The 24413-nt window shown below is 53.4% G+C and overlaps 2 protein-coding genes across 5 annotated transcripts in view; one reads left to right on the top strand and one right to left on the bottom strand.

Annotated features, from left to right (window-relative positions):
- The window catches only part of mettl25b (methyltransferase like 25B), a 378445-nt gene extending 358717 nt beyond the window's left edge, over positions 1 to 19728 (top strand). For 2 of the 4 annotated variants that reach the window (XM_072548937.1, XM_072548938.1), the window contains exons 2-8: positions 5823 to 5938; positions 10758 to 10983; positions 11810 to 11872; positions 13679 to 13822; positions 14637 to 15160; positions 16903 to 17087; positions 19445 to 19728. In XM_072548937.1, the coding sequence (XP_072405038.1) occupies positions 5823 to 5938; positions 10758 to 10983; positions 11810 to 11872; positions 13679 to 13822; positions 14637 to 15160; positions 16903 to 17087; positions 19445 to 19578 (1392 nt within the window). In that variant the 3' untranslated portion in view covers positions 19579 to 19728. Of the gene's footprint in view, positions 1 to 5822; positions 5939 to 7539; positions 7775 to 10757; positions 10984 to 11809; positions 11873 to 13678; positions 13823 to 14636; positions 15161 to 16902; positions 17088 to 19444 lie in introns of those variants that run through there. The other 2 variants (XM_072548939.1, XM_072548936.1) reach the window with 2 other exon arrangements.
- Positions 19729 to 21182: 1454 nt separating this feature from the next.
- Positions 21183 to 24413, bottom strand: part of mrpl24 (mitochondrial ribosomal protein L24) — a 9269-nt gene continuing 6038 nt past the window's right edge. The window contains exons 2-5 of the mRNA XM_072548753.1: positions 24156 to 24260; positions 23859 to 24000; positions 23611 to 23741; positions 21183 to 21460 (exon numbers count right to left, since the gene is read on the bottom strand). Of these exons, the coding sequence (XP_072404854.1) occupies positions 21324 to 21460; positions 23611 to 23741; positions 23859 to 24000; positions 24156 to 24260 (515 nt within the window). The 3' untranslated portion in view covers positions 21183 to 21323. The remainder of the gene's footprint in view (positions 21461 to 23610; positions 23742 to 23858; positions 24001 to 24155; positions 24261 to 24413) is intronic.

Raw genomic sequence — 24413 nt, 5'->3', positions numbered from 1 at the left:
GTGTCCCGTCACTGTTCAATATCCCCCCTGTGAGGACCCTTCACTGTTCAATATCCCCCCGTGAGACCCCTCACTGTTCAATATCCCCCCGTGAGACCCCTCACTGTTCAATATCCCCCCCGTGAGACCCCTCACTGTCCAATATCCCCCCCGTGAGACCCCTCACTGTTCAATATCCCCCCCGTGAGACCCCTCACTGTTCAATATCCCCCCGTGAGGACCCTCACTGTTCAATATCCCCCCCCGTGAGACCCCTCACTGTTCAATATCCCCCCCCGTGAGGACCCTCACTGTTCAATATCCCCCCCGTGAGACCCCTCACTGTTAAATATCCCCCCCGTGAGACCCCTCACTGTTCAATATCCCCCCGTGAGACCCCTCACTGTTCAATATCCCCCCCGTGAGGACCCTCACTGTTCAATATCCCCACGTGAGACCCCTCACTGTTGAATATCCCCACGTGAGACCCCTCACTGTTCAATATCCCCCCCGTGAGGACCCTCACTGTTCAATAACCGCCCCGTGAGGACCCTCACCGTTCAATATCCCCACGTGAGACCCCTCACTGTTCAATATCACCCCGTGAGGACCCTCACTGTTCAATATCCCCCCGTGAGACCCCTCACTGTTCAATATCCCCCCGTGAGGATCCTCACTGTTCAATATCCCTCCCGTGAGGCCCCTCACTGTTCAATATCCCCCCGTGAGGACCCTCACTGTTCAATATCCCCCCCGTGAGGACCCTCACTGTTCAATATCCCCCCGTCAGGACCCTCACTGCTCAAGATCCTCCCGCGAGACCCCTCACTGTTCAATATCCCCCCGTGAGACCCCTCACTGTTCAATATCCCCCCGTGAGGATCCTCACTGTTCAATATCCCTCCCGTGAGGCCCCTCACTGTTCAATATCCCCCCGTGAGGACCCTCACTGTTCAATATCCCCCCCGTGAGGACCCTCACTGTTCAATATCCCCCCGTGAGGACCCTCACTGTTCAATATCCCCATGTGAGACCCCTCACTGTTCAATATCCCCCCCCGTGAGGACCCTTCACTGTTCAATATCCCCCTGTGAGGGCACTCACTGTTCAATATCCCCCCGTGAGGACCCTCACTGTTCAATATCCCCCCGTGAGACCCCTCACTGTTCAATATCCCCCCCCGTGAGGACCCTTCACTGTTCAATATCCCCCTGTGAGGGCACTCACTGTTCAATATCCTCCCGTGAGACCCCTCACTGTTCAATATCCCCCACGTGAGTCCCGTCACTGTTCAATATCCCCCCCGTGAGGACCCTTCACTGTTCAATATCCCCCTCGTGAGACCCCTCACTGTTCAATATCCCCCATGTGAGTCCCCTCACTGTTCAATATCCCCCCGTGAGACCCCTCACTGTTAAATATACCCCCGTGAGACCCCTCACTGTTCAATATCCCCCCCGTGAGACCCCTCACTGTTCAATATCCCCCCGTGAGACCCCTCACTGTTCAATATCCCCCCGTGAGACCCCTCACTGTTCAATATCCCCCCCCGTGAGGACCCTCACTGTTAAATATCCCCCCCGTGAGACCCCTCACTGTTCAATATCCCCCCCGTGAGGACCCTCACTGTTCAATATCCCCTCCGTGAGGACCCTCACTGTTCAATATCCCCCCCGTGAGACCCCTCACTGTTCAATATCCCACCGTGAGGACCCTCAGTGTTCAATATCCCCCCGTGCGACCCCTCACCGTTCAATATCCCCCCCGTGAGGACCCTCACTGTTCAATATCCCCACGTGAGACCCCTCGCTGTTCAATATCCCCACGTGAGACCCCTCACTGTTCAATATCCCCCCCGTGAGGACCCTCACTGTTCAATATCCCCCCTGTGAGGACCCTCACCGTTCAATATCCCCACGTGAGACCCCTCACCGTTCAATATCACCCCGTGAGGACCCTCACTGTTCAGTATCCCCCGTGAGACCCCTCACTGTTCAATATCCCCCCGTGAGGATCCTCACTGTTCAATATCCCTCCCGTGAGGCCCCTCACTGTTCAATATCCCCCGTGAGGACCCTCACTGTTCAATATCCCCCCCGTGAGGACCCTCACTGCTCAATATCCCCCCGTGAGGACCCTTACTGCTCAAGATCCTCCCGCGAGACCCCTCACTGTTCAATATCCCCCCGTGAGACCCCTCACTGTTCAATATCCCCCTGTGAGGATCCTCACTGTTCAATATCCCTCCCGTGAGGCCCCTCACTGTTCAATATCCCCCCGTGAGGACCCTCACTGTTCAATATCCTCCCGTGAGACCCCTCACTGTTCAATATCCTCCCGTGAGACACCTCACTGTTCAATATCCCGCCCGTGAGGACCCTCACTGTTCAATATCCCCCCGTCAGGACCCTCACTGTTCAATATCCCCATGTGAGACCCCTCACTGTTCAATGTCCCCCCCGCCTCCCCCCCCCCCCTCCCCCCCCCCGTGAGACCCCTCACTGTTCAGTATCCCCCAGCCATGAGACCCTCACTGTTCAATATCCCCCCGTGACACCCCTCACTGTTCAATATCCCCCCGTGAGGACCCACACTGTTCAATATCCCCCTGTGAGACCCCTCACTGTACAATATCCCCCTGTGAGACCCCTCACTGTACAATATCCCCCCCCGTGAGACCCCTCACTGTTCAATATCCCCCTGTGAGACCCCTCACTGTACAATATCCCCCCAATGAGGCCCCTCACTGTTCAATATCCCCCCAATGAGGCCCCTCACTGTTCAATATCCCCCAATGAGGCCCCTCACTGTTCAATATCCCCCCAATGAGGCCCCTCACAGTTCAATATCCCCCCCGTGAGGACCCTCACTGTTCAATATCCCCCCGTGAGACCCTCACTGTTCAATATCCCCCCGTGAGACCCCTCACTGTTCAATATCCCCCCGTGGGACCCCTTACTGTTCAATATCCCCCCCGTGGGACCCCTTACTGTTCAATATCCCCCCCGTGAGACCCCTCACTGTTCAATATCCCCCCGTGAGTACCCTCACTGTTCAATATCCCCCCGTGTGAGACCCCTCACTGTTCAATATCCTCCCGTGAGACCCCTCACTGATCAATATCCTCCTGTGAGACCCCTCACTGTTCAATATCCACCCCACCGTGAGACCCCTCACTGTTTAATATCCCCCCCGTGAGACCCCTCACCGTTCAATATCCCCCACGTGAGTCCCGTCACCGTTCAATATCCCCCCGTGAGACCCCTCACTGTTCAATATCCCCCCCGTGAGACCCCTCACCGTTCAATATCCCCCACGTGAGTCCCGTCACTGTTCAATATCCCCCCGTGAGACCCCTCACTGTTCAATATCCCCCCGTGAGACCCCTCACTGTTCAATATCCCCCCGTGAGGACCCTCACTGTTCAATATCCCCCCGTGAGGACACTCACTGTTCAATATCCCCCCGTGAGACCCCTCACTGTTCAATATCCCCCCCGTGGGACCCCTCACTGTTCAATATCCCCCCCGTGAGGACCCTCACTGTTCAATATCCCCCCCGTGAGGCCCCTCACTGTATAATATCCCCCCGTGAGACCCCTCACTGTTCAATAGCCCCCTGGTGAGGACCCTCAATGTTCAACATCCCCCCCCCCCCCCCCCCCCCCCCCCGTGAGACCCCACATTGTTCAATATCCCCCTGTGAGGCCCCTCACTGTATAATATCCCCCCGTGAGACCCCTTACTGTTCAATAGCCCCCCGGTGAGGACCTTCACTGTTCAACATTCCCCCCCCACCCCCCCCCGGTGAGGACCCTCAGTGTTCAACGTCTCTTCCCCCCCCCCCCCCCCCCCCCCCCCGGTGAGGACCCTCAATGTTCAACATCCCCCCCCCTGTGACCCTCACTGTTCAATATCCCCCCGTGAGACCCCTCACTGTTCAATATCCCCCCTGTGAGACCCCTCTCTGTTCAATATCCCCCACGTGAGGACCCCCACTGTTCAATATTCCCCCGTGAGACCCCTCACTGTTCAATATCCCCCCCGTGAGACCCCTCACTGTTCAATATCCCCCCGAGAGGACCCTCACTGTTCAATATGCCCCCGTGAGGACCCTCACTGTTCAATATCCCCCCTTGAGACCCCTCACTGTTCAATATCCCCCCCCGTGAGACCCCTCACTGTTCAATATCCCCCCGTGAGGACCCTCACTGTTCAATATCCCCCCCGTGAGGACCCCTCTCTGTTCAATATCCCCCCCGTGAGACCCTCACTGTTCAATATCCCCCCCCGAGAGGACCCTCACTGTTCAATATCCCCCCGTGAGGACCCTCTCTGTTCAATATCCCCTATCCCCCACGTGAGGACCCTCACTGTTCAATATCCCCCCCGTGAGGACCCTCACTGTTCAATATCCCCCTGTGAGGACCCTCACTGTTCAATATCCCCCCGTGCGGTCCCTCACTGTTCAATATCCCCCCGTGTGACCCCTCACTGTTCAATATCCCCCCGTGAGGACCCTCACTGTTCAATAACCGCCCGTGTGACCCCTCACTGTTCAATATCCCCCCGTGAGGACCCTCACTGTTCAATATCCCCCCCGTGAGACCCCTCACTGTTCAATATCCCCCCGTGAGACCCCTCACTGTTCAATATCCCCCCGTGAGACCCCTCACTGTTCACTATCCCCCCGTCAGACCCCTCACTGTTCAATATCCCCCCGTGAGACCCCTCACTGTTCAATATCCCCCCCCCGTGAGACCCCTCACTGTTCAATATCCCCCCGTGAGGACCCCTCACTGTTCAATATCCCCCCCGTGAGGACCCTCACTGTTCAATATCCCCCCGTGAGACCCCTCACTGTTCAATATCCCCCCGTGAGACCCCTCACTGTTCAATATCCCCCCGTGAGGACCCTCACTGCTCAATATCCCCCGCTGAGGACACTCACTGTTCAATATCCCCCCGTGAGGCCCTTCAAGGTTCAATATTCTCCCGTGAGGATCCTCACTGGAGGTATATTGAACAGTGAGGGTCCTCACCGGGGGGATATTGAACAGTGAGGGTCCTCACGGGGGGATATTGAACAGTGAGGGGTCTCACGGGGGAATATTGAACAGTGAGGGTCCTCACGGGGGATATTGAACAGTGAGGTTCGTCACGGGGGGGATATTGAACAGTGAGGGTCCTCACGGGGGGATATTGAACATTGAGGGTCCTCACGGGGGGATATTGAACAGTGAGGGTCCTCATGGGGGGATATTGAACAGTGAGGGTCTCACGGGGGGGATATTGAACAGAGAGGGGTCTCACGGGGGGTATATTGAACAGTGAGGGTCCTCACAGGGGGTTATTCAACCGGGAGGGTCCTCATGGGGGGATATTGAGCCATGAGGGTTCTCATGAGTGTCTGCTGGACAATGGGCCTTACGGGGTGGATATATTCACCGAATCCACGTTGCCAGAGGGCTATGTGGGGGCGGAGGGAGATTTACCAGGATAGGAGTGGGGTTGGGGGCGCCTCTGGCTTTTTCCAAGTAGCAAGCTATTACCCAAAAATCTTGATTATAAGGATACTATTTACTTTTTATCCTCATTCCCTTGTGTTGCACTCTCTGGACCTGAAGCAAAATCAAGGAGATAATGGGGTCAAAGTGTCGCCCCTAACCCTTCGCTTCAGAATAGCAGCCAGAATGCAGATTAAAATGGGAGCAACAATTTTTATTGTGTGGGATAAGGTGCTGTTGAGTGGGCATGTTGACCCCAATGGATGCCACGCAGACAATATTTCAGTTTGTGTTTCTCTTTTTCACCCTGTCTCCCGCTGCCTGTCCCATTTCACAGGAGTTTTTCAGTGAAAACCTGTGGGAGAAAGTGCCACGATCGTGGAGGGAGACACTGTCCAAACTGACTGCCCCACAGCTCGCGGCATTGCTGCTTGAACGAGGACCCTGTGCTGGGTATGGAATGGTTTCAGAGAGAATGATGTGCATTTATATACCTCTTTCTGGGTACTGTGCTGTTTGAAAAGACCGGGCGCTGTTTGAATAGACAGGGCGCTGTTTGAATACTCTCTTTAGACCGGGCTCTGTTTGAATACTCTCTGTAGACCGGGCTCTGTTTGAATACACTCTGTAGACCGGGCTCTGTTTCAATACTCTCTGTAGACCGGGCTCTGTTTGAATAGACTCTGTAGACCGGGCTCTGTTTGAATACTCCCTGTAGATCGGGCTCTGTTTGAATAGACTCTGTAGACCGGGCTCTGTTTGAATACTCTCTGTAGACCGGGCTCTGTTTGAATACTCTCTGTAGACCGGGCTCTGTTTGAATACTCTCTGTAGACCGGGCTCTGTTTGAATACTCTCTGTAGACCGGGCTCTGTTTGAATACTCTCTGTAGACCGGGCTCTGTTTGAATACTCTCTGTAGACCGGGCTCTGTTTGAGTACTCTCTGTAGACCGGGCTCTGTTTGAATAGACTCTGTAGACCGGGCTCTGTTTGAATACTCTCTGTAGACCGGGCTCTGTTTGAATAGACTCTGTAGACCGGGCTCTGTTTGAATACTCTCTGTAGACCGGGCTCTGTTTGAATACTCTCTGTAGACCGGGCTCTGTTTGAATACTCTCTGTAGACCGGGCTCTGTTTGAAGTGAAGGAGCCATTGGGAAGTAGTGACCATAATACAATAAGCTTCAATCTGCAATTTGAGAGGGAGTGGGTACAATCTGAAGTGACAATATTTCAGTTGAATAAAGGGAAATATGGAGCTATGAGGGAGCAACTGGCCAAAGTTCAATGGTTCAATACCTTAACAGGGAAGACCGTGGAGGAACAATGGCGGATATTTCTGTGTATAATGCAGAAGATGCAGGATCAGTTCATTCCTAAAAGGAAGAAAGATCCCAGGAGGAGACATGGGCGGCCGTGGCTGACGAGGGAAGTAAAGAAACATATAAGGTTAAAAGAGAAAAAGTATAACTTAGCGAAGATAAGCGGGAAAACGGAGGACTGGGAAGCTTTTAAAGAACAACAGAGGATTAGTAAGAAGGAAATACGCAGAGAAAAAATGAGGTACGAAGGTAAACTGGCCAAAAATATAAAGGAGGATAGTAACAGCTTTTTTAGGTATGTCCAAGGCAAAAAAATGGTTAGGACAAAAATTGGGCCCTTGAAGACAGAAGCAGGGGAATATATTACTGGGAACGAAGAAATGGCAGAGGAATTAAATGGGTACTTCAGATCTGTGTTCACTGGGGAAGACACAAGCAATCTCCCTGAGGTAACAGTGGCTGAAGGACCTGAACTTAAGGGAATTTCTATTTGCCAGGATTTGGTGTTGGAGAGACTGTTAGGTCTGAAGGTTGATAAGTCTCCGGGACCTGATGGCCTGCATCCCAGGGTACTGAAGGAGGTGGCTCGGGAAATCGTGGATGCGCTGGTGATTATTTTCCAGAGTTCAATAGAATCGGGGTCGGTTCCTGAGGATTGGAGGGCGGCTAATGTTGTGCCACTTTTTAAGAAGGGTGGGCGGGAGAAAGCAGGAAATTATAGACCAGTTAGTCTGACCTCAGTGGTGGGAAAGATGCTGGAGTCTATTATAAAGGATGAAATTACGGCACATCTGGATAATAGGAACAGGATAGGACAGAGTCAGCATGGATTTATGAAGGGGAAATCATGCTTGACTAATCTTCTTGAATTTTTTGAGGATGTAACTCGGAAGATGGACGAGGGAGATCCAGTGGATGAGGTGTACCTGGACTTTCAGAAAGCTTTTGATAAAGTCCCACACAAGAGGTTAGTGAGTAAAATTAGGGCGCACGGGATTGGGGGCAAAGTACTAGATTGGATAGAGAATTGGTTGGCTAATAGGAAACAAAGGGTAGTGATTAACGGCTCCATTTCGGAATGGCAGGCAGTGACCAGTGGGGTACCGCAGGGATCCATGCTGGGACCGCAGCTTTTTACAATATATGTAAATGATATAGAAGATGGTATCAGCAATAACATTAGCAAATTTGCTGATGACACAAAGCTAGATGGTAGGGTGAAATGTGATGAGGATGTTAGGGGATTACAGGGTGACCTGGACAGATTAGGTGAGTGGGCAGATACATGGCAGATGCAGTTTAATGTGGATAAATGTCTGGTTATCCACTTTGGTGGCAAGAACAGGAAGGCAGATTACTACCTAAATGGAATCAATTTAGGTAAAGGGGCAGTACAGAGAGATCTGGGTGTTCTTGTCCACCAGTCAATGAAGGCAAGCATGCAGGTACAGCAGGTCGTGAAGAAGGCTAATAGCATGCTGGCCTTCATAACAAGAGGGATTGAGTATAGAAGCAAAGAGGTGCTTCTGAAGCTGTACAGGGCCCTGGTGAGACCACACCTGGAGTACTGTGTACAGTTCTGGTCTCCAAATTTGAGGAAAGACATTCTGGCTATTGAGGGAGTGCAGCGTAGGTTCACGAGGTCAATTCCTGGAATGGCAGGATTGCCTTACACGGAAAGACTGAAGCGACTGGGCTTGTATACCCTTGAGTTTAGAAGACTGAGAGGGGATCTGATTGAAACGTATAGGCTTATGAAAGGACTGGACACTCTGGCAGGAGGGAACATATTTCCGTTGATGGGGGAGTGCCGAACCAGAGGACACAACTTAAAAATACGGGGTAGACCATTTAGGACAGAGATGAGGAGAAACTACTTCACACAGAGAGTGGTGGCTGTGTGGAATGCTCTGCCCCAGAGGGCAGTGGAGGCCCAGTCTCTGGATTCATTTAAGAAAGAATTGGATAGAGCTCTTAAAGATAGTGGAATCAAGGGTTATGGAGATAAGGCTGGAACAGGATACTGATTAGGAATGATCAGCCATGATCATATTGAATGGCGGTGCAGGCTCGAAGGGCTGAATGGCCTACTCCTGCATCTATTGTCTATTGTCTATTGAATACTCTCTGTAGACCGGGATCTGTTTGAATACTCTCTGTAGACCGGGCCCTGTTTGAATACTCTCTGTAGACCGGGCTCTGTTTGAATACTCTCTGTAGACCGGGCTCTGTTTGAATACTCTCTGTAGACCGGGCTCTGTTTGAATACTCTCTGTAGACCGGGCTCTGTTTGAATACTCTCTGTAGACCGGGCTCTGTTTGAATACACTCTGTAGACCGGACTCTGTTTGAATACTCTCTGTAGACCGGACTCTGTTTGAATACTCTCTGTAGACCGGGCTCTGTTTGAATACTCTCTGTAGACCGGGCTCTGTTTGAATACACTCTGTAGACCGGGCTCTGTTTGAATACTCTCTGTAGACTGGGCTCTGTTTGAATAGACTCTGCAGACCGGGCTCTGTTTGAATACTCTCTGTAGACCGGGCTCTGTTTGAATACACTCTGTAGACCGGGCTCTGTTTGAATACACTCTGTAGACCGGGCTCTGTTTGAATACTCTCTGTAGACCGGGCTCTGTTTGAATACACTCTGTAGACCGGGCTCTGTTTGAATACTCTCTGTAGACCGGGCTCTGTTTGAATACTCTCTGTAGACCGGGCTCTGTTTGAATACTCTCTGTAGACCGGGCTCTGTTTGAATACTCTCTGTAGACCGGGCTCTGTTTGAATACTCTCTGTAGACCGGGCTCTGTTTGAATACTCTCTGTTGACCGGGCTCTGTTTGAATACTCTCTGTAGACCGTGCTCTGTTTGAATACTCTCTGTAGACCGGGCTCTGTTTGAATACTCTCTGTAGACCGGGCTCTGTTTGAATACTCTCTGTAGACCGGGCTCTGTTTGAATACTCCCTGTAGACCGGGCTCTGTTTGAATACTCTCTGTAGACCGGGCTCTGTTTGAATACTCCCTGTAGACCGGGCTCTGTTTGAATACTCCCTGTAGACCGGGCTCTGTTTGAATACTCTCTGTAGACCGGGCTCTGTTTGAATACTCTCTGTAGACCGGGCTCTGTTTGAATAGACTCTGCAGACCGGGCTCTGTTTGAATACTCTCTGTAGACCGGGCTCTGTTTGAATACTCTCTGTAGACCGGGCTCTGTTTGAATACTCTCTGTAGACCGGGCTCTGTTTGAATACTCTCTGTAGACCGGGCTCTGTTTGAATACTCTCTGTAGACCGGGCTCTGTTTGAATACTCTGTAGACCGGGCGCTGTTTGAATACTCTCTGTACACCGGGCTCTGTTTGAATACTCTGTAGACCGGGCTCTGTGTGAATACTCTCTGTAGACCGGGCTCTGTTTGAATACTCTCTGTAGACCGGGCTCTGTTTGAATACTCTCTGTAGACCGGGCTCTGTGTGAATACTCTCTTTAGACCGGGCTCTGTTTGAATACTCTCTGTAGACCGGGCTCTGTTTGAATACTCTCTGTAGACCGGGCTCTGTGTGAATACTCTCTGTAGACCGTGCTCTGTTTGAATACTCTCTGTAGACCGGGCTCTGTGTGAATACTCTCTGTAGACCGGGCTCTGTTTGAATACTCTCTGTAGACCGGGCTCTGTTTGAATACTCTCTGTAGACCGGGCTCTGTTTGAATACTCTCTGTAGACCGGGCTCTGTTTGATTACTCTCTGTAGACCGGGCTCTGTTTGAATACTCTCTGTCAGCTGAGAGTTGCAATGTGAAAACTAGGTTTTGTCCTTTTGTTGTTTTAATGAATCAGACGGGGTTTGTGGGACTTCAAAAATTGCCAGTGCCTGCAGCCTCACAAAGAAATCAAGGTGGTAAAACATTTACCTTTTCTCTTTTCCCTCGCTGTTGTCTGCCTCCCCAGGCGTGAGTCGGTGTGGCCGCTCTCTCTGCTGGCGTTCCGGGCCTCCGCTCACGGGCTGGCCCTCTCCCGCCATCCCCGCAGCAGCGACCCGTCCGCGCTGGCCACGGCACTGAGCCACCAGCCGGAGGACCCCTGGGCCAACGGGTGCCAGAGCTCGATGCTGAGCCACCCTTTCCGCAAGCACGTGAAGCCAAAGAAGCAGCACGAGATCCGGAGGCTGGGTGCGGTGAGTGGGCGCGGCTGGTGTTTGTCCGGGGAGAGGACGAGGAGGGCGGAAGCACCCGATATCGCCAAGAGGGGGGCTGCGATGTTGGGGGGGCATGCGGGAGAGAGAGAGGCGTCGGGAAGCGTCCGCAGCGTTGGTCAGGCGTCAGCCGTATGCAGTTCTGGTCTCTGTGCTGCAGGGAGGCAGTGATTGCTCTGGAAGGGGATTCACCAGGTTGCAGCCTGAGATGGAGATGTTTAACAACGAAGAGAGACTGGATAAGCTTGGGTCGTTTTCTCTGGAGCAGGGAACAAATTGCCTGACCGATCCTGAGGAGACTGACTCGTGTGAACAGGGAGTAGCTGTTCCTCTCAGTCCCAATGGTCAAGTCGTGAGGGGTCCTAACTTTTTAGGGTGAGGGGCAGGAGGTTCACTGGATTTGAGGAAGATTTCTTTCACCCAGAGGGTGGCGGGGGTCTGGAATGTACCACCTGTGGGAGGGTGATGAAGGGAGGAAAACTCACAATCTCCAAGGACGACCGCTGGAAATGTCATAACATTTGAGGTTCCGGGCCACGTGCTCAAAAATGGGATCAGTGTAGATAGACTGGGCGCAGATCTGATGGACCAAGAAGACCCTCTGCTGTATGAACCTGTAGAGAGTTTGACTAATCTGACACTGGCATTGCCCGAATTTAATATACAGGAGGGTGTGGGGTTAGCTGAAGGCATTGTCAGATGTACAGCCTTGACTAGCCAGCGCATGGCATGCAGAGTGTGAAATATAAATTGCGGTGGCATGAGCAGAAAGTTATTAAAATTGCTGTTTTGTTGTGTTCCCTGACAGCTGGTGAAGAAATTGTGTGATGCCACGGGGTGTCAGCACGTGGTGGATGTTGGGTCTGGACAGGTACAGTAATCCACATCATGCTGGGGGACTGGGGCACGTCTGCTTCCATCTGCATTTTCTCGACCCTGTCTCAGCTCATCCACTACGGAAGCCCTTGTTCGGCCCTTTGTTCCCTCCAGGCTCACCCTTTGGAATGTATTCCTGGCTATCTCCCAAAACTGCTCATGTCCAGCCTCACAGTGAGTTCCGATCACCTCTTCTGCCTCCTTTCATGTTCTGCACTCTTAGTTTCATACCCCTTAGGAGCATTTTCCCCACCCCCATCTCGACAAACATCCCTATCTCTATCACCCCCTCCAGCCCCTACACCCCCTCCCTATCTCTGCCACCTCCTCCAGCCCCTACATCCCCTCCCTATCTCTGCCACCTCCTCCAGCCCCTACATCCCCTCCCTATCCCTGTCACCCCCTCCAGCCCCTACGCCCCCTCCCTATCTCTATCATCCCCTCCCTCTCCAACACCCCCTCCCTATCTCTGTCACCTCCTCCAGCCCCTACACCCCTCCCTATCTCTATCATCCCCTCCAGCCCCTACACCCCCTCCCTATCTCTGTCACCCCCTCCAGCCCCTACACCCCTCCCTATCTCTATCACCTCCTCCAGCCCCTACACCCCCTCCCTATCTCAGTCACCCCCTCCAGCCCCTACACCCCCTCCCTATCTCAGTCACCCCCTCCAGCCCCTACACCCCCTCCCTATCTCAGTCACCCTCTCCAGCCCCTACACCCCCTCCCTATCTCTGTCACCCCCTCCAGCCCCTACACCCCCTCCCTATCTCTGTCACCCCCTCCAGGGGTGGGGGTGGGGGGGGGGGGGGGTGGTGGTGGGGGGGGATGTGGGTAGGTGGTGATTTCCAAAGAAATGTGTCCTCACCTCAGTGCAGAATGCTACCCTGAGACCCGCACGTTCTAGAGTGGGGCTGGTGAGGGGAGGGGAGGAGGTGGGAGAACATGTCCTCGCTGTCATCATGGCTGCTCCCTCGAGGTTTAAGTAGACTCCCGTGTGCGATCTGACCCTTCAGCGAGGCATACCCCTGTCAAATAACCAGCCACCTACACATTTTTGTTGTAATTCGGTCATGGGACTGAGGTGTCGCTGACTGAGCCAGTATCCTATTGCCCATCCCTGACTTGTTAAGAATCAACCACATGCGTGTGGGCCTGAAGTCACATGTCGGCCAGCCCAGGTAAGGATGGCAGCTTCCTTCACTCAAGGACATTAGTGACCCAGATGGGGTTTTTTCCCAACAGTTGGCAATGGATTCCTGGTCGTCACTGGACTCCGAATTGCAGGTGTTTATTGAATTCAATCTGTCGTGTTGGTGTTCGAACCTGGATTCCAAGAACAATATCTGGGTCTCTGGGGAGTAACGTTTGAGCAACCATCCGATGAGGCCATCTCCTTCCCTTGGCTCGAGCTGAGCATTACTGCAGTCTGACTGGAGATGTTATTTTTGTTATCCGTACATGGGATGTGGGATCGCTGGCTGGGCCAGTGTTTATTGTCGGTCCCTAATTGCCCAGGGGGCAGCTAAGAGTCAACCACAATGTGTGTGCAAAGTCACATGTAAGCCCAGACCGGGTATGGGTGGCAGATTCCCTTCCCGAAAGGGCATCAGCGAACCAGACGTGTTGTAACGGCCAGCGACCTTGGCTCGGTGGTCGCTGTTTGGATCCATGGACAATAAATGCAGACCCAAACCGGTGAAGGTGAATGAGTTTTAACGGTGTATGGAGCACTCTGTCTGACACTGTCTTCCACTTTCCACCCTTTACCCCTACCCCCCCCCCCCCCACTCGGGTCCCAGGGCCACCTGTCTCGCTACCTGGCGTTCGGACACGGGCTGCGCGTCACCGGGGTGGAAGCCGGAGAGGAGCTGGTCACAGCAGCCACAAGGTTTGACAGTGAGCTGCTCCTGAGCCTGCGAAAGGAAGCTGCAAGGAAGTTGGAGGTGAGGAGGGGAAGGGAGGGATAGGAAGAGCAGCAAGGGGGTGGGGGCGGGCCCACACTGGGCATCTCCGAGCTACTCCGGAGATACACTGGGCATCTCTTAGCAACCCCAGTAACACACTGGGCTTCGCCTAGCAACCCCGATGACACGCTGGGCATCTTCTAGCAACCCCAACGACGCGCTGGGCATCTCCTAGCAACCCCGATGACACACTGGGCATCTTCTAGCAACCCCGGCGACACACTGGGCTTTGCCTAGCAACCCCGATGACACGCTGGGCATCTCCTAGCAACCCCAGTGACACACCGGGCTTTGCCTAGCAACCCCGATGACACGCTGGGCATCTCCTAGCAACCCCAGTGACACACTGGGCTTTGCCTAGCAACCCCGATGACATGCTGGGCATCTCCTAGCAACCCCGGCAACGCGCTGGGCATCTCCTAGCAACCCCAGTGACACACTGGACTTCGCTTAGCAACTCCAGTGACATGCTGGGCATTGCCTCGCAACCCTGGTGATGCACTGGGCATCTCCTAGCAACCCTGTTGACACGATGGGCATCGCCTAGCAACCCCAGTAACATGTTGGGCATTGCCTAGAATCCCCAGTGACACACTGGGCATTGTCTAGCAACCCGGGAGAAGAGTCCAGATCACAGTAACTCCTCTGAACTGGCAAGGTGCCTGGATCTGTATCCCATTGAAGGCTCGGGTGGGGAGAGGGTTTGTCCTTGCTGTTTGATGTGTGTGTCTGTGTGTCAGACCGGTGGGACGTTGACATGATCTCTGTTCCCCCCGCCCCCATCCCCTTGCAGTGTCGCAGAGATATCCCGGACGAAGAGGTCACTGGCCAACTCCTCCCCCATCATCTGGTGGGCCGTGTTGGCAGTGGGGCGTCTGAGGAGGACCTGCTCCAGCTTCTGGAGGCACAGGGCAGCCCAGGGTTGGAGGGGAGCCCCTTTGTGCTGACGGGGCTCCATGCCTGTGGGGACCTGGGCCCCACTGCCCTGCGCCAGTTCGCCCAGTGCCCCAGAGTACTGGGGGTCACCGCTGTCTCCTGCTGCTACATGAAGGTCACCACTGGGAGCACTGCCGAGAGCGGGTACCCCATGAGCACCTGGGTGCGGGGTCTCCCCGGGCACGGACTGCCCTACAAACTGCGAGAGCTGGCGTGCCACGCCATTGAGGACTACGCAGGCCGGCTGAAACAGCGCAGCACCGGCCTGAGGGTACACTGCTATCGCGCCACCCTCGAGACCATCATCAGGAAGATCGACCCCTCACTCAAACGGCCCGGCGTGCAGACGCCCAGGAACGCTCACCTCCTCTCGTTCGAAGAGTAAGAAACCTCCACCACACACCCCCTTTATCCTGTGTCGCCAGGAAAGTTCACACAATTTAAAATGAAATGGGGTGTGGGGGCGGGCTCTCCCCTCACACAAACACACACTCACTGTTACATTCACTCATGCACCCACTCTTGCACACAAACTCTCTCTCACACACTCATTTTCTCTCTCTCACATTCTTGCTCTGACACACAAACATTCTCTGACATACCCACTCTTTCTCTCTCACATACTCTCTCCCACACATGCACTCTCTCTATCTCACACACAGTCTTCTCTCTGTCTCTCAATGGTGGCATAGGGAAAATGTGAGCCAAGGATTGTCACATTCGGGCGAAATGTGGGGAGTATGTCTGAGCATTGAAGTGGTGACGTTGAGGAGGGGAAAAAATTAATCAGGGATTTCTAGAGCCCAACAGTTTTGCCCTCGAGTCAGGCATCTCAATAAGGACCCGTGAGAGGTGGAGGAGCCCAGAGGTCTCGGATGTTTGTCAGGTCTGGACGAGGTGACAGATAGGGAGGGGGTGTGGGTGCTGGAGGTGGTAATTGAGATAGGTAGGAGGTGACAGGTAAGGGGTGTAGGGGCGGGAAGAGGTGACATAGACAGGGAGGGGGTGTAGGGGCTGTAGGAGATGTCGTGTAGTGCCCAGGGATGTGTAGGTTAGGGTGGGTTGGCCGTGGGAAATTGTCCCGTAGTGCCCAGGGATGTGTAGGTTAGGGTGGGTTGGCCGTGGGAAATTGTCCCGTAGTGCCCAGTGATGTGCAGGTTAGGGTGGGTTGGCCGTGGGAAATTGTCCCGTAGTGCCCAGTGATGTGCAGGTTAGGGTGGGTTGGCCGTGGGAAATTGTCCCGTAGTGCCCAGGGATGTGCAGGTTAGGATGGATTGGCCATGGGAAATTGTCCCATAGTGTCCAGGGATGTGCAGGTTAGGGTGGATTGGCCGTGGGAAATTGTCCCATAGTGCCCAGGGATGTGCAGGTTAGGGTGGATTGGCCGTGGGAAATTGTCCCATAGTGCCCAGGGATGTGCAGGTTAGGGTGGATTGGCCATTGGGAAATTGTCCCGTAGTGCCCAGGGATGTGCAGGTTAGGGTGGATTGGCCATGGGGAATTGTCCCATAATGCCCAGGGATGTGCAGGTTAGGGTGGATTGGCCATGGGAAATTGTCCCATAATGCCCAGGGATGTGCAGGTTAGGGTGGATTGGCCATGGGAAATTGTCCCATAATGCCCAGGGATGTGCAGGTTAGGGTGGATTGGCCATGGGAAATTGTCCCATAATGCCCAGGGATGTGCAGGTTAGGGTGGATTGGCCATGGGAAATTGTCCCATAATGTCCAAGGATGTGCAGGTTAGGGTGGATTGGCCGTGGGAAATTGTCCCATAGTGTGCAGGGATGTACAGGTTAGGGTGGATTGGCCATGGGAAATTGTCCCATAGTGTCCAGGGATGTACAGGTTAGGGTGGATTGGCCATGGGAAATTGTCCCATAGTGTCCAGGGATGTACAGGTTAGGGTGGATTGGCCGTGGGAAATTGTCCCATAGTGTCCAGGGATGTGCAGGTTAGGGTGGATCGACCATGGGGAATGCAGGGTTATAGGGCGAGGGTAGGTGGTAAGTCTGGGTGCTCTGCTCTTTGGAGTGTCGGCGTGAACTCGGGCCAAATAGTGTGCTTCCACACTGTCAGGGATTCTGTAACTTTGATCCTCTTCCTCCTCCACTCCCCACCCAGCTATGCCCGAGCTGGCCTGCGCAGACTGGGCCTGGACGCTGATGCCCAGTGGGACTCTGACCTGGTGAGTTCGATGCTGGCGCAGGAGGCCAGGGTGCTGGCGTATTTCTGCCTCTGCTTGGTGCTGGCCCCGGCAATCGAGACCCTCATCCTCCTGGACCGAGTGATCTACCTCAAGGAGCAAGGTGAGGAGTGGGCGGGGGAGGGGACGCGATAAGGGGTGTGGGGTGGTCAGCTTCCCCCGGCCCACGTGGGAAGTGCGAGCGGGGTCGTCCCGTTACATCAGGAACTTGAGGTCCGCCGTGGGGAGAAGATGTTTCCACCCTCAAGGTGAAGGGTGGTACAGGACACATTGACCCATCGATCACAGACGGCCAATATCCATGTCCCCATGGGATAAAAGCTGTCAGATGGTCACCAATAAAGCCAGTTGGGAGTGCGAGACAAACTTGTCTCGTCCAATCGCAGACGGCCTGCAAGGCACGAGTCTGTTTGGCCCATCTCACCTGTGCTAGCTCCCCACCCGTTGCCCGGGGCAACTCTCTCCTATTCCTGGCCTGCCCTAGGATAGTGGTAACCTCACTGGGCTCGGAACACCACTTTGGAGGATGTGGGTTTGAACCCGTTCCAGAGTAAGCAGTCCAGTTTGGGAATAAAAAGCTCCAGCTGGAAGCCTGATTTCAATCCTCAGGGTCTATGTCACCGCTGTTAAAAGGCTGCCTTGTGGTAACCATCCAACAAACCTCCGCCCCATCTCTTTCAAGGAAGGTGACCTCCTGTCCTGATCCAATCTGAGCTCTGACCACAGGTTGACTCTAAATTGTGACTCTTTGAGATGGGCGGTAAACACCGGTGATCAGCATGTCCCGTGAACAAAGAAATTAAATTACAGATTCTCTTTGGCAAGCCCGATATTGTACCTGCTGTCCATCCCTTGGTCTTACCGCTGGTGACTATCTTTTCAGCCACCGCCAATGCTGCTTTAACCCCTCACCTTGAATCCGCCTTCTTCCGGCTCTCGTTCCCTCCCCCAGTAGGAAGAGTTTGCCCCCCCCACCCCAAATCCATCTCGACCACCTCACGATCAAATCACCTCTCAACCCACTACTCCCCCCCCCCCCACTCCGAGATGTTACCAGCTCAACGTTTCCCAACCACCCACCTGACTGAATTTCCTCATGGAGACACACAGCATGAAAACAGACCCTTCAATCCAACCAGTCCGTAATCCCAAACTCAACTAGTCCCACTTGCCTGCTCCTGGTCCATATCCCTCCAAACCCTTTCCTGCTCATGTACTTATCCCAATGCCTTTTAAATGTTGTAATTGTCCCCACACCCACCACTTCCTCAGGAAGTTCATTCCACATAAACCACTTATATATAAAAAAAGATTGCCCCCATCTGTTTTTTAAAACTTTCCCCTCTCACCTTAAAAACCTACCCCCCCTGGTCTTGAAATGCCCCACCCTAAGGGAAAAGACACCTACCATTCACCTTATGTATACCCCTCATGACTTTATAAATTCTATAAGGTCACCCATCAGTCTCCACTGAAGAAAGTGTCACAACTCAGGGTAAACCCTTCTGCTAATTTAAACCAAACATACACAGAAATACCTTGTCTTGTAATCTGTTGAAGTATGAGTGACAGAGAACTACCCAAATTCCACTATTTAAAGAAAAAAATAACAATTTATTCTTTAACTCCAAAAGAGAACATTAACCAATTATCTGCACTGTAAGACTCCTATGTCTTAACAATTTAGCTACCTCCCACTCTATAACAATATACTGATCCGAGAAAGCCCAATAGAATTTACTCCAAATCAATTTTCAAAAGCAGACAGTGGTGTCGATCTTCCTTGATATCTTGCTGGGTTGTCTTCAGTCTTCTGTTGCACAGATTTTTCATGTGAAAAGGCACCTTTTATAGAGATGGTCAGCGGGCAGTCTGTACGGCAGTAGGTGCTATCAGTCTCTCTCATTAACTGTTCAAAACGCCTGTTTTTTATACCCAAAACATTGGATCATCTCATTGGTGTGTTGTTGTCAAAACAGTAAAATTCAGATTTGATTGAGTTTTAGTATTTTGGGGCATAGTTTAAACTGGTTGAATTCAAATTGTTGTGTAAACAACTCAGTGTCTGAGCTTCATCTCAACTGTTACACTTTCAAATTATCCAGCACACACTGTGCCTGCAGTCAGTCACACAACACCTTCAACTCCACAACAAAAGTCCAAGCCATTCTTTATAACACAAACCCTCCATTTCCAGTAACATTCTAGTAGATCTCTTCTGAGCTCTCTCTAGCTTAGTACTACCCCTCCTACAACAGGGCCACTTTATTCTGGTCTCTCCCCTCACCCCATAGAGGAATTGGTTAAGTAATTTACCTAACTTCGGACTAAAAGGGTCAAAGGGTATGGGGGAGAAAGCGGGAGTGGGGGACTGGGCTGGAAGGGCCGAATGGCCTACTCCTGTTCCCTACATTTCTCTCTCAGCTGTGTCTGAAACGATGTTTTAAATTCTCATGGCAGGCTTCCAGTGCAAGGTAATCCCACTGTTTGATCCCACCTTCTCGCCCAGGAACTTTGTGCTGGTGGCGGCCAAGGGTGACCGGCGAGTCAGTGACCTCCTCACCTGCCTGGAAGAGGGTGCCGGCTGTACCTGACCACCGTCGTGAACTTCAACCCACCCTGGAGACCGCTGTCCCTGTGTCTGCATGTGACAGCAATATCTCAGGTTCCTTTGACAATGAGAGCAAATTGCACCACGGCCTCCACAGAGACAGTGGGGGTGGAGAGAGCTGGTGTGAACTCAGCCTGTGTGGACTCTTTCTATGGCCATTTGACACGATAACTTCTGCAACGCATACGGGGGACATTTCATTAGTCAGAGCAGCGAGGGAAGACAAAGATTCCCATCCTACTAAAACCTGCTGGTTCCGTTATTTGCGAGTAATTCAGATCCTCAGACAGGAGTTCAGTTCCCACCACGGCAGAGAGAGGACTTTAAATACTTAATGAAACTCCAGTCTCAGCAGCCATCGTTGTGAATCTGGCGAACTGTTGTTGAAATTCACTAATGGGAGAAGGAGCTCTGCCGTCCTGACCCAGTCTGGGCCTACATGTGACTCCATTAACTGCCCCCCTCCTCAAAAAGTGATCAGGAAAGTCCACTCAAGACAAATTGTCACCTCGGCCTTGGCAACGAGTTGATGGAGTGATAGTTGCATCCATTTAGCCCACTGACTGCAGCGATTCAAGGAGGCAGCTCACCACGACCTTCTCAAGGGCAATTAGAGACAGGCTGTAAACGCTGGGCCCAGCCAGTGACGATGATGAGTGACTTAAAATAAAAAGATATGTACATAAAGCCTTTTGCAATCGGTTCTGGGCTCTTTATCTCAAAAAGAATATGATAATTGTTGCAGCTGTACAAAGTTGTTGGTGAGACCACATTGGGAGTACTATGTGCAGTTCTAGTCACCCAATAATAGAAAAGGGTATTATTAAACCAGAAAGCATGTAGAAAAGGTTTACAAGGGTGCTGCCTGGGCTGAGAGGTTTCAGTTATATGGCTAGGCTGGGACATTTTCTTCCTTAGAGAGATCTATAAAATCATGACAGGCATACATAGCTTTACCCCAGGCTAGGAGGAGTCTAACTTAATAAGATATGGGGCAGGATTTGGCCCATCGAGTCTGCCCTACCGTTCGATCAGGGCTGATCAGCTTCTCACACCCAGTTTCCTATCTTCTCTCCATATCCCTTCAACCCATTCCCAATTAATACAAAAGGGTCTGTCAGAGGCAGTTGTTTCACACAAGAGGGTGGTGAGGGTCTGGAACAGTAGTGGTAGAGGTAAGTACACGGATAGGATAGGTAATGGAGGAATATGGACTAGATAAAGGGTGAAAAGATGGACAGGTTGGGCCAAAGGGTCCATTTCCACATTGTTGACCAGTACGACTATGACCTCCAAGGGGACACAGATTCATCAAAGAGACGAGGCCTGAAAATAGGTTAAAGTGCAGGACTGGATGCACACCAGTGACCTGTATTTGAGAGACCACACTGTCATACTTGGTCAACGTTACCCCTCCATTAACAGCACTCAGCCTGAGCTGATCGTACAATACAGAGAAGGCCCTTTGGCCAATCGAGTCTGTACTTACACTGTGAATGGCTACTGCATCCCACTGAAATCTCAGCTGGGAAAGAGGCGAAGATTTCCAGCTTGTCCCTGAAATCCAAGGTCACACGTGGACAGGAACAATAAGAATGAGTCCTTTAATTTCACAGAATTAATTAAATACAGCTAGCTCAAGGGTAAACTAGCCATTCCCCGTGTGACTGCATACAATCTGTCACTTGCTGTTCATCTCCCCAGGCACCAGCATGTCCTTCATGGGTTTTAGTACCAGTATGATTTCGGAGGCCTGCTGCTTTCGTTTATTCCCATTTTCTCCATCACGTCTTCCTCAAAGGTTTTCAGAACAGGTGTGAATGTCTTCTCCAGCACATCCTCAACACTGCTGTCCTTTGGCCCATCTGAACACAATCACAGCAGGAAGGTTAGCAAGAGGGTGAACTCCACTGAATCCAACCCAAAGGGATATGGCACAGTGTTAGATACAGAGAGTAAAGCTCCTTCTGCACTGTCCTCCCCATCAAATATTCTCAGGCCAGTGACAGCATGGGGTTAGATACAGCTCCCCTACACCCTTCCCAATTTCTGTCATCACCCAAAAACCAGACAAAAATTCTTCTCTGCCAGCTCCCTCTACTCCGTCCCGATCCCTGTCACCCTCCTCCAGCCCCCTCCAGCCCGTCCCGATCCCTGTCACCCTCCTCCAGCCCCCTCCAGCCCGTCCCGATCCCTGTCACCCTCCTCCAGCCCCCTCCAGCCCGTCCCGATCCCTGTCACCCTCCTCCAGCCCGTCCCGATCCCTGTCACCCTCCTCCAGCCCCCTCCAGCCCGTCCCGATCCCTGTCACCCTCCTCCAGCCCGTCCCGATCCCTGTCACCCTCCTCCAGCCCCAGCCCCCTACACCCCGTCCCGATCCCTGTCACCCTCCTCCAGCCCCCTCCAGCCCGTCCCGATCCCTGTCACCCTCCTCCAGCCCCCTACACCCCGTCCCGATCCCTGTCACCCTCCTCCAGCCCCAGCCCCCTACACCCCGTCCCGATCCCTGTCACCCTCCTCCAGCCCCAGCCCCCTACACCCCGTCCCGATCCCTGTCACCCTCCTCCAGCCCCAGCCCCCTACACCCCGTCCCGATCCCTGTCACCCTCCTCCAGCCCCAGCCCCCTACACCCCGTCCCGATCCCTGTCACCCTCCTCCAGCCCCCTCCAGCCCGTCCCGATCCCTGTCACCCTCCCCCAGCCCCCTACACCCCGTCCCGATCCCTGTCACCCTCCTCCAGCCCCCTCCAGCCCGTCCCGATCCCTGTCACCCTCCCCCAGCCCCCTACACCCCGTCCCGATCCCTGTCACCCTCCTCCAGCCCCAGCCCCCTACACCCCGTCCCGATCCCTGTCACCCTCCTCCAGCCCCAGCCCCCTACACCCCGTCCCGATCCCTGTCACCCTCCTCCAGCCCCAGCCCCCTACACCCCGTCCCGATCCCTGTCACCCTCCTCCAGCCCCAGCCCCCTACACCCCGTCCCGATCCCTGTCACCCTCCTCCAGCCCCAGCCCCCTACACCCCGTCCCGATCCCTGTCACCCTCCTCCAGCCCCCTACACCCCGTCCCGATCCCTGTCACCCTCCTCCAGCCCCAGCCCCCTACACCCCGTCCCGATCCCTGTCACCCTCCTCCAGCCCCCTACACCCCGTCCCGATCCCTGTCACCCCCCTCCAGCCCGTCCCGATCCCTGTCACCCCCCTCCAGCCCGTCCCGATCCCTGTCACCCCCCTCCAGCCCGTCCCGATCCCTGTCACCCCCCTCCAGCCCGTCCCGATCCCTGTCACCCCCCTCCAGCCCGTCCCGATCCCTGTCACCCCCCTCCAGCCCGTCCCGATCCCTGTCACCCCCCTCCAGCCCGTCCCGATCCCTGTCACCCCCCTCCAGCCCCGTCCCGATCCCTGTCACCCCCCTCCAGCCCGTCCCGATCCCTGTCACCCTCCTCCAGCCCCTACATCCTCTCCCTATTAGCGGGTTTTGACATGATTTCCACATTGATTTGGACCCCATTTACCACTCAGAGAAAAAGAACAGGAAATGACATCACCATCCCAAAGAAACCCAAACATATAAATAGAAAACAGGAATCATCAGTATGGTGATAAAACGTTTGAAAATAAAATTCCAGCTCAGTGAGCAAACCTACACCCAGAACTTCTCCCCATCTCTGTGCTCCTGCAAGTCTGAACTCCACTCACTCCCTGTCTCTTTAATTGACTTCTTCAAAAATACGCTCAGCTTTGACCAGCCCCTTCCTCAAGTGTCTCGGTGTCCCAGTCTTGCTGTGGTTCTGTGTAGCAAGCACTGGTGCTAATACGAAAGTGTTCAGGAGGAACGACAGTAGTTAATCCTGGAGATCTTGGGGCTCATTGACCTTAGTCTGACTGAAGACAGGGTGGGGATGGCTTGAACCTTGTGATATGGAGGATGAGGGATCGGTGAGGGTTAGGGAGAGTGTGTGGTTGTGTTGAGCAGGAAGGGGACATGGGTTGGGGAGGGGTGGAGAACGACTTGCCTTTCCACTGCTCTGGCACAATCCCGTCTCTCCTCTGGAACACGGGTTTGGGAATGATTCTCCCGGAGCGGGTAGACACCCTGACCTTCTCTCCTTCTTCCGTGTACCTCCAGTCCACCGTCGTCGGCTTCCTGTGAGGGAGGGGAGGGGTGGGGCAACAGACGAGAAAGTCGGAAGACAACATTCATGCCCCCGTTGACGCGGCCCCCCTTGTCCCACCCTTCCACCACCACCAGACGCTAACTTACCGGTCGCTGGGGTCCACTAGTGCCACGTCATGGAGCAGAAGCGGTGCCTCGCTGGCGATATATGTTCCCCAGTGGTCTCCTGACTTGCCAACATAACGGTAATGCTGCAAAAGTGGAGAGGGAAAAGAGAACGGGAAGGGTTAATGGCCGGTCCTGACCAATGCCATCTCTGACACCCTCCCTCACTGCCCCCCACCTAATGTAGCCGTAAAAACAAACACAACCCCACCCTGACAATCCCAGATCGAATAGGCCTTGTCAAAATCAAGATGGCACAGGGCCTCCCTCCCTCGTTACCAGCCCGGACTCCGCTGAGGGAGCAGGAATACTGCAATACGACCTTCCAAAAGGCAATTCGAGTCACCTCCCTGAATATCCGAGGGTTCCATTCCTGAGAAACTCCTGTGGACGATTAAAGACATGAGTGCGGATCTCAGTCAAAAATCGCAGACATTTCCTGACCCCACAAGTTGATCTTTGTTACACTGGTTTTGGCGCGGAGAGGTAACTTTGTGGATAACAGAGGATTTCCTGTATTATCGCAAGGCTGTTAAT

This window comes from Chiloscyllium punctatum, chromosome 28, assembly GCF_047496795.1.
Source record: "Chiloscyllium punctatum isolate Juve2018m chromosome 28, sChiPun1.3, whole genome shotgun sequence".
Lineage (NCBI taxonomy): Eukaryota > Metazoa > Chordata > Chondrichthyes > Orectolobiformes > Hemiscylliidae > Chiloscyllium > Chiloscyllium punctatum.
The sequence above is the reverse complement of the archived record's forward strand: the minus strand, read 5'-3'. Positions and strand labels throughout refer to the sequence as shown.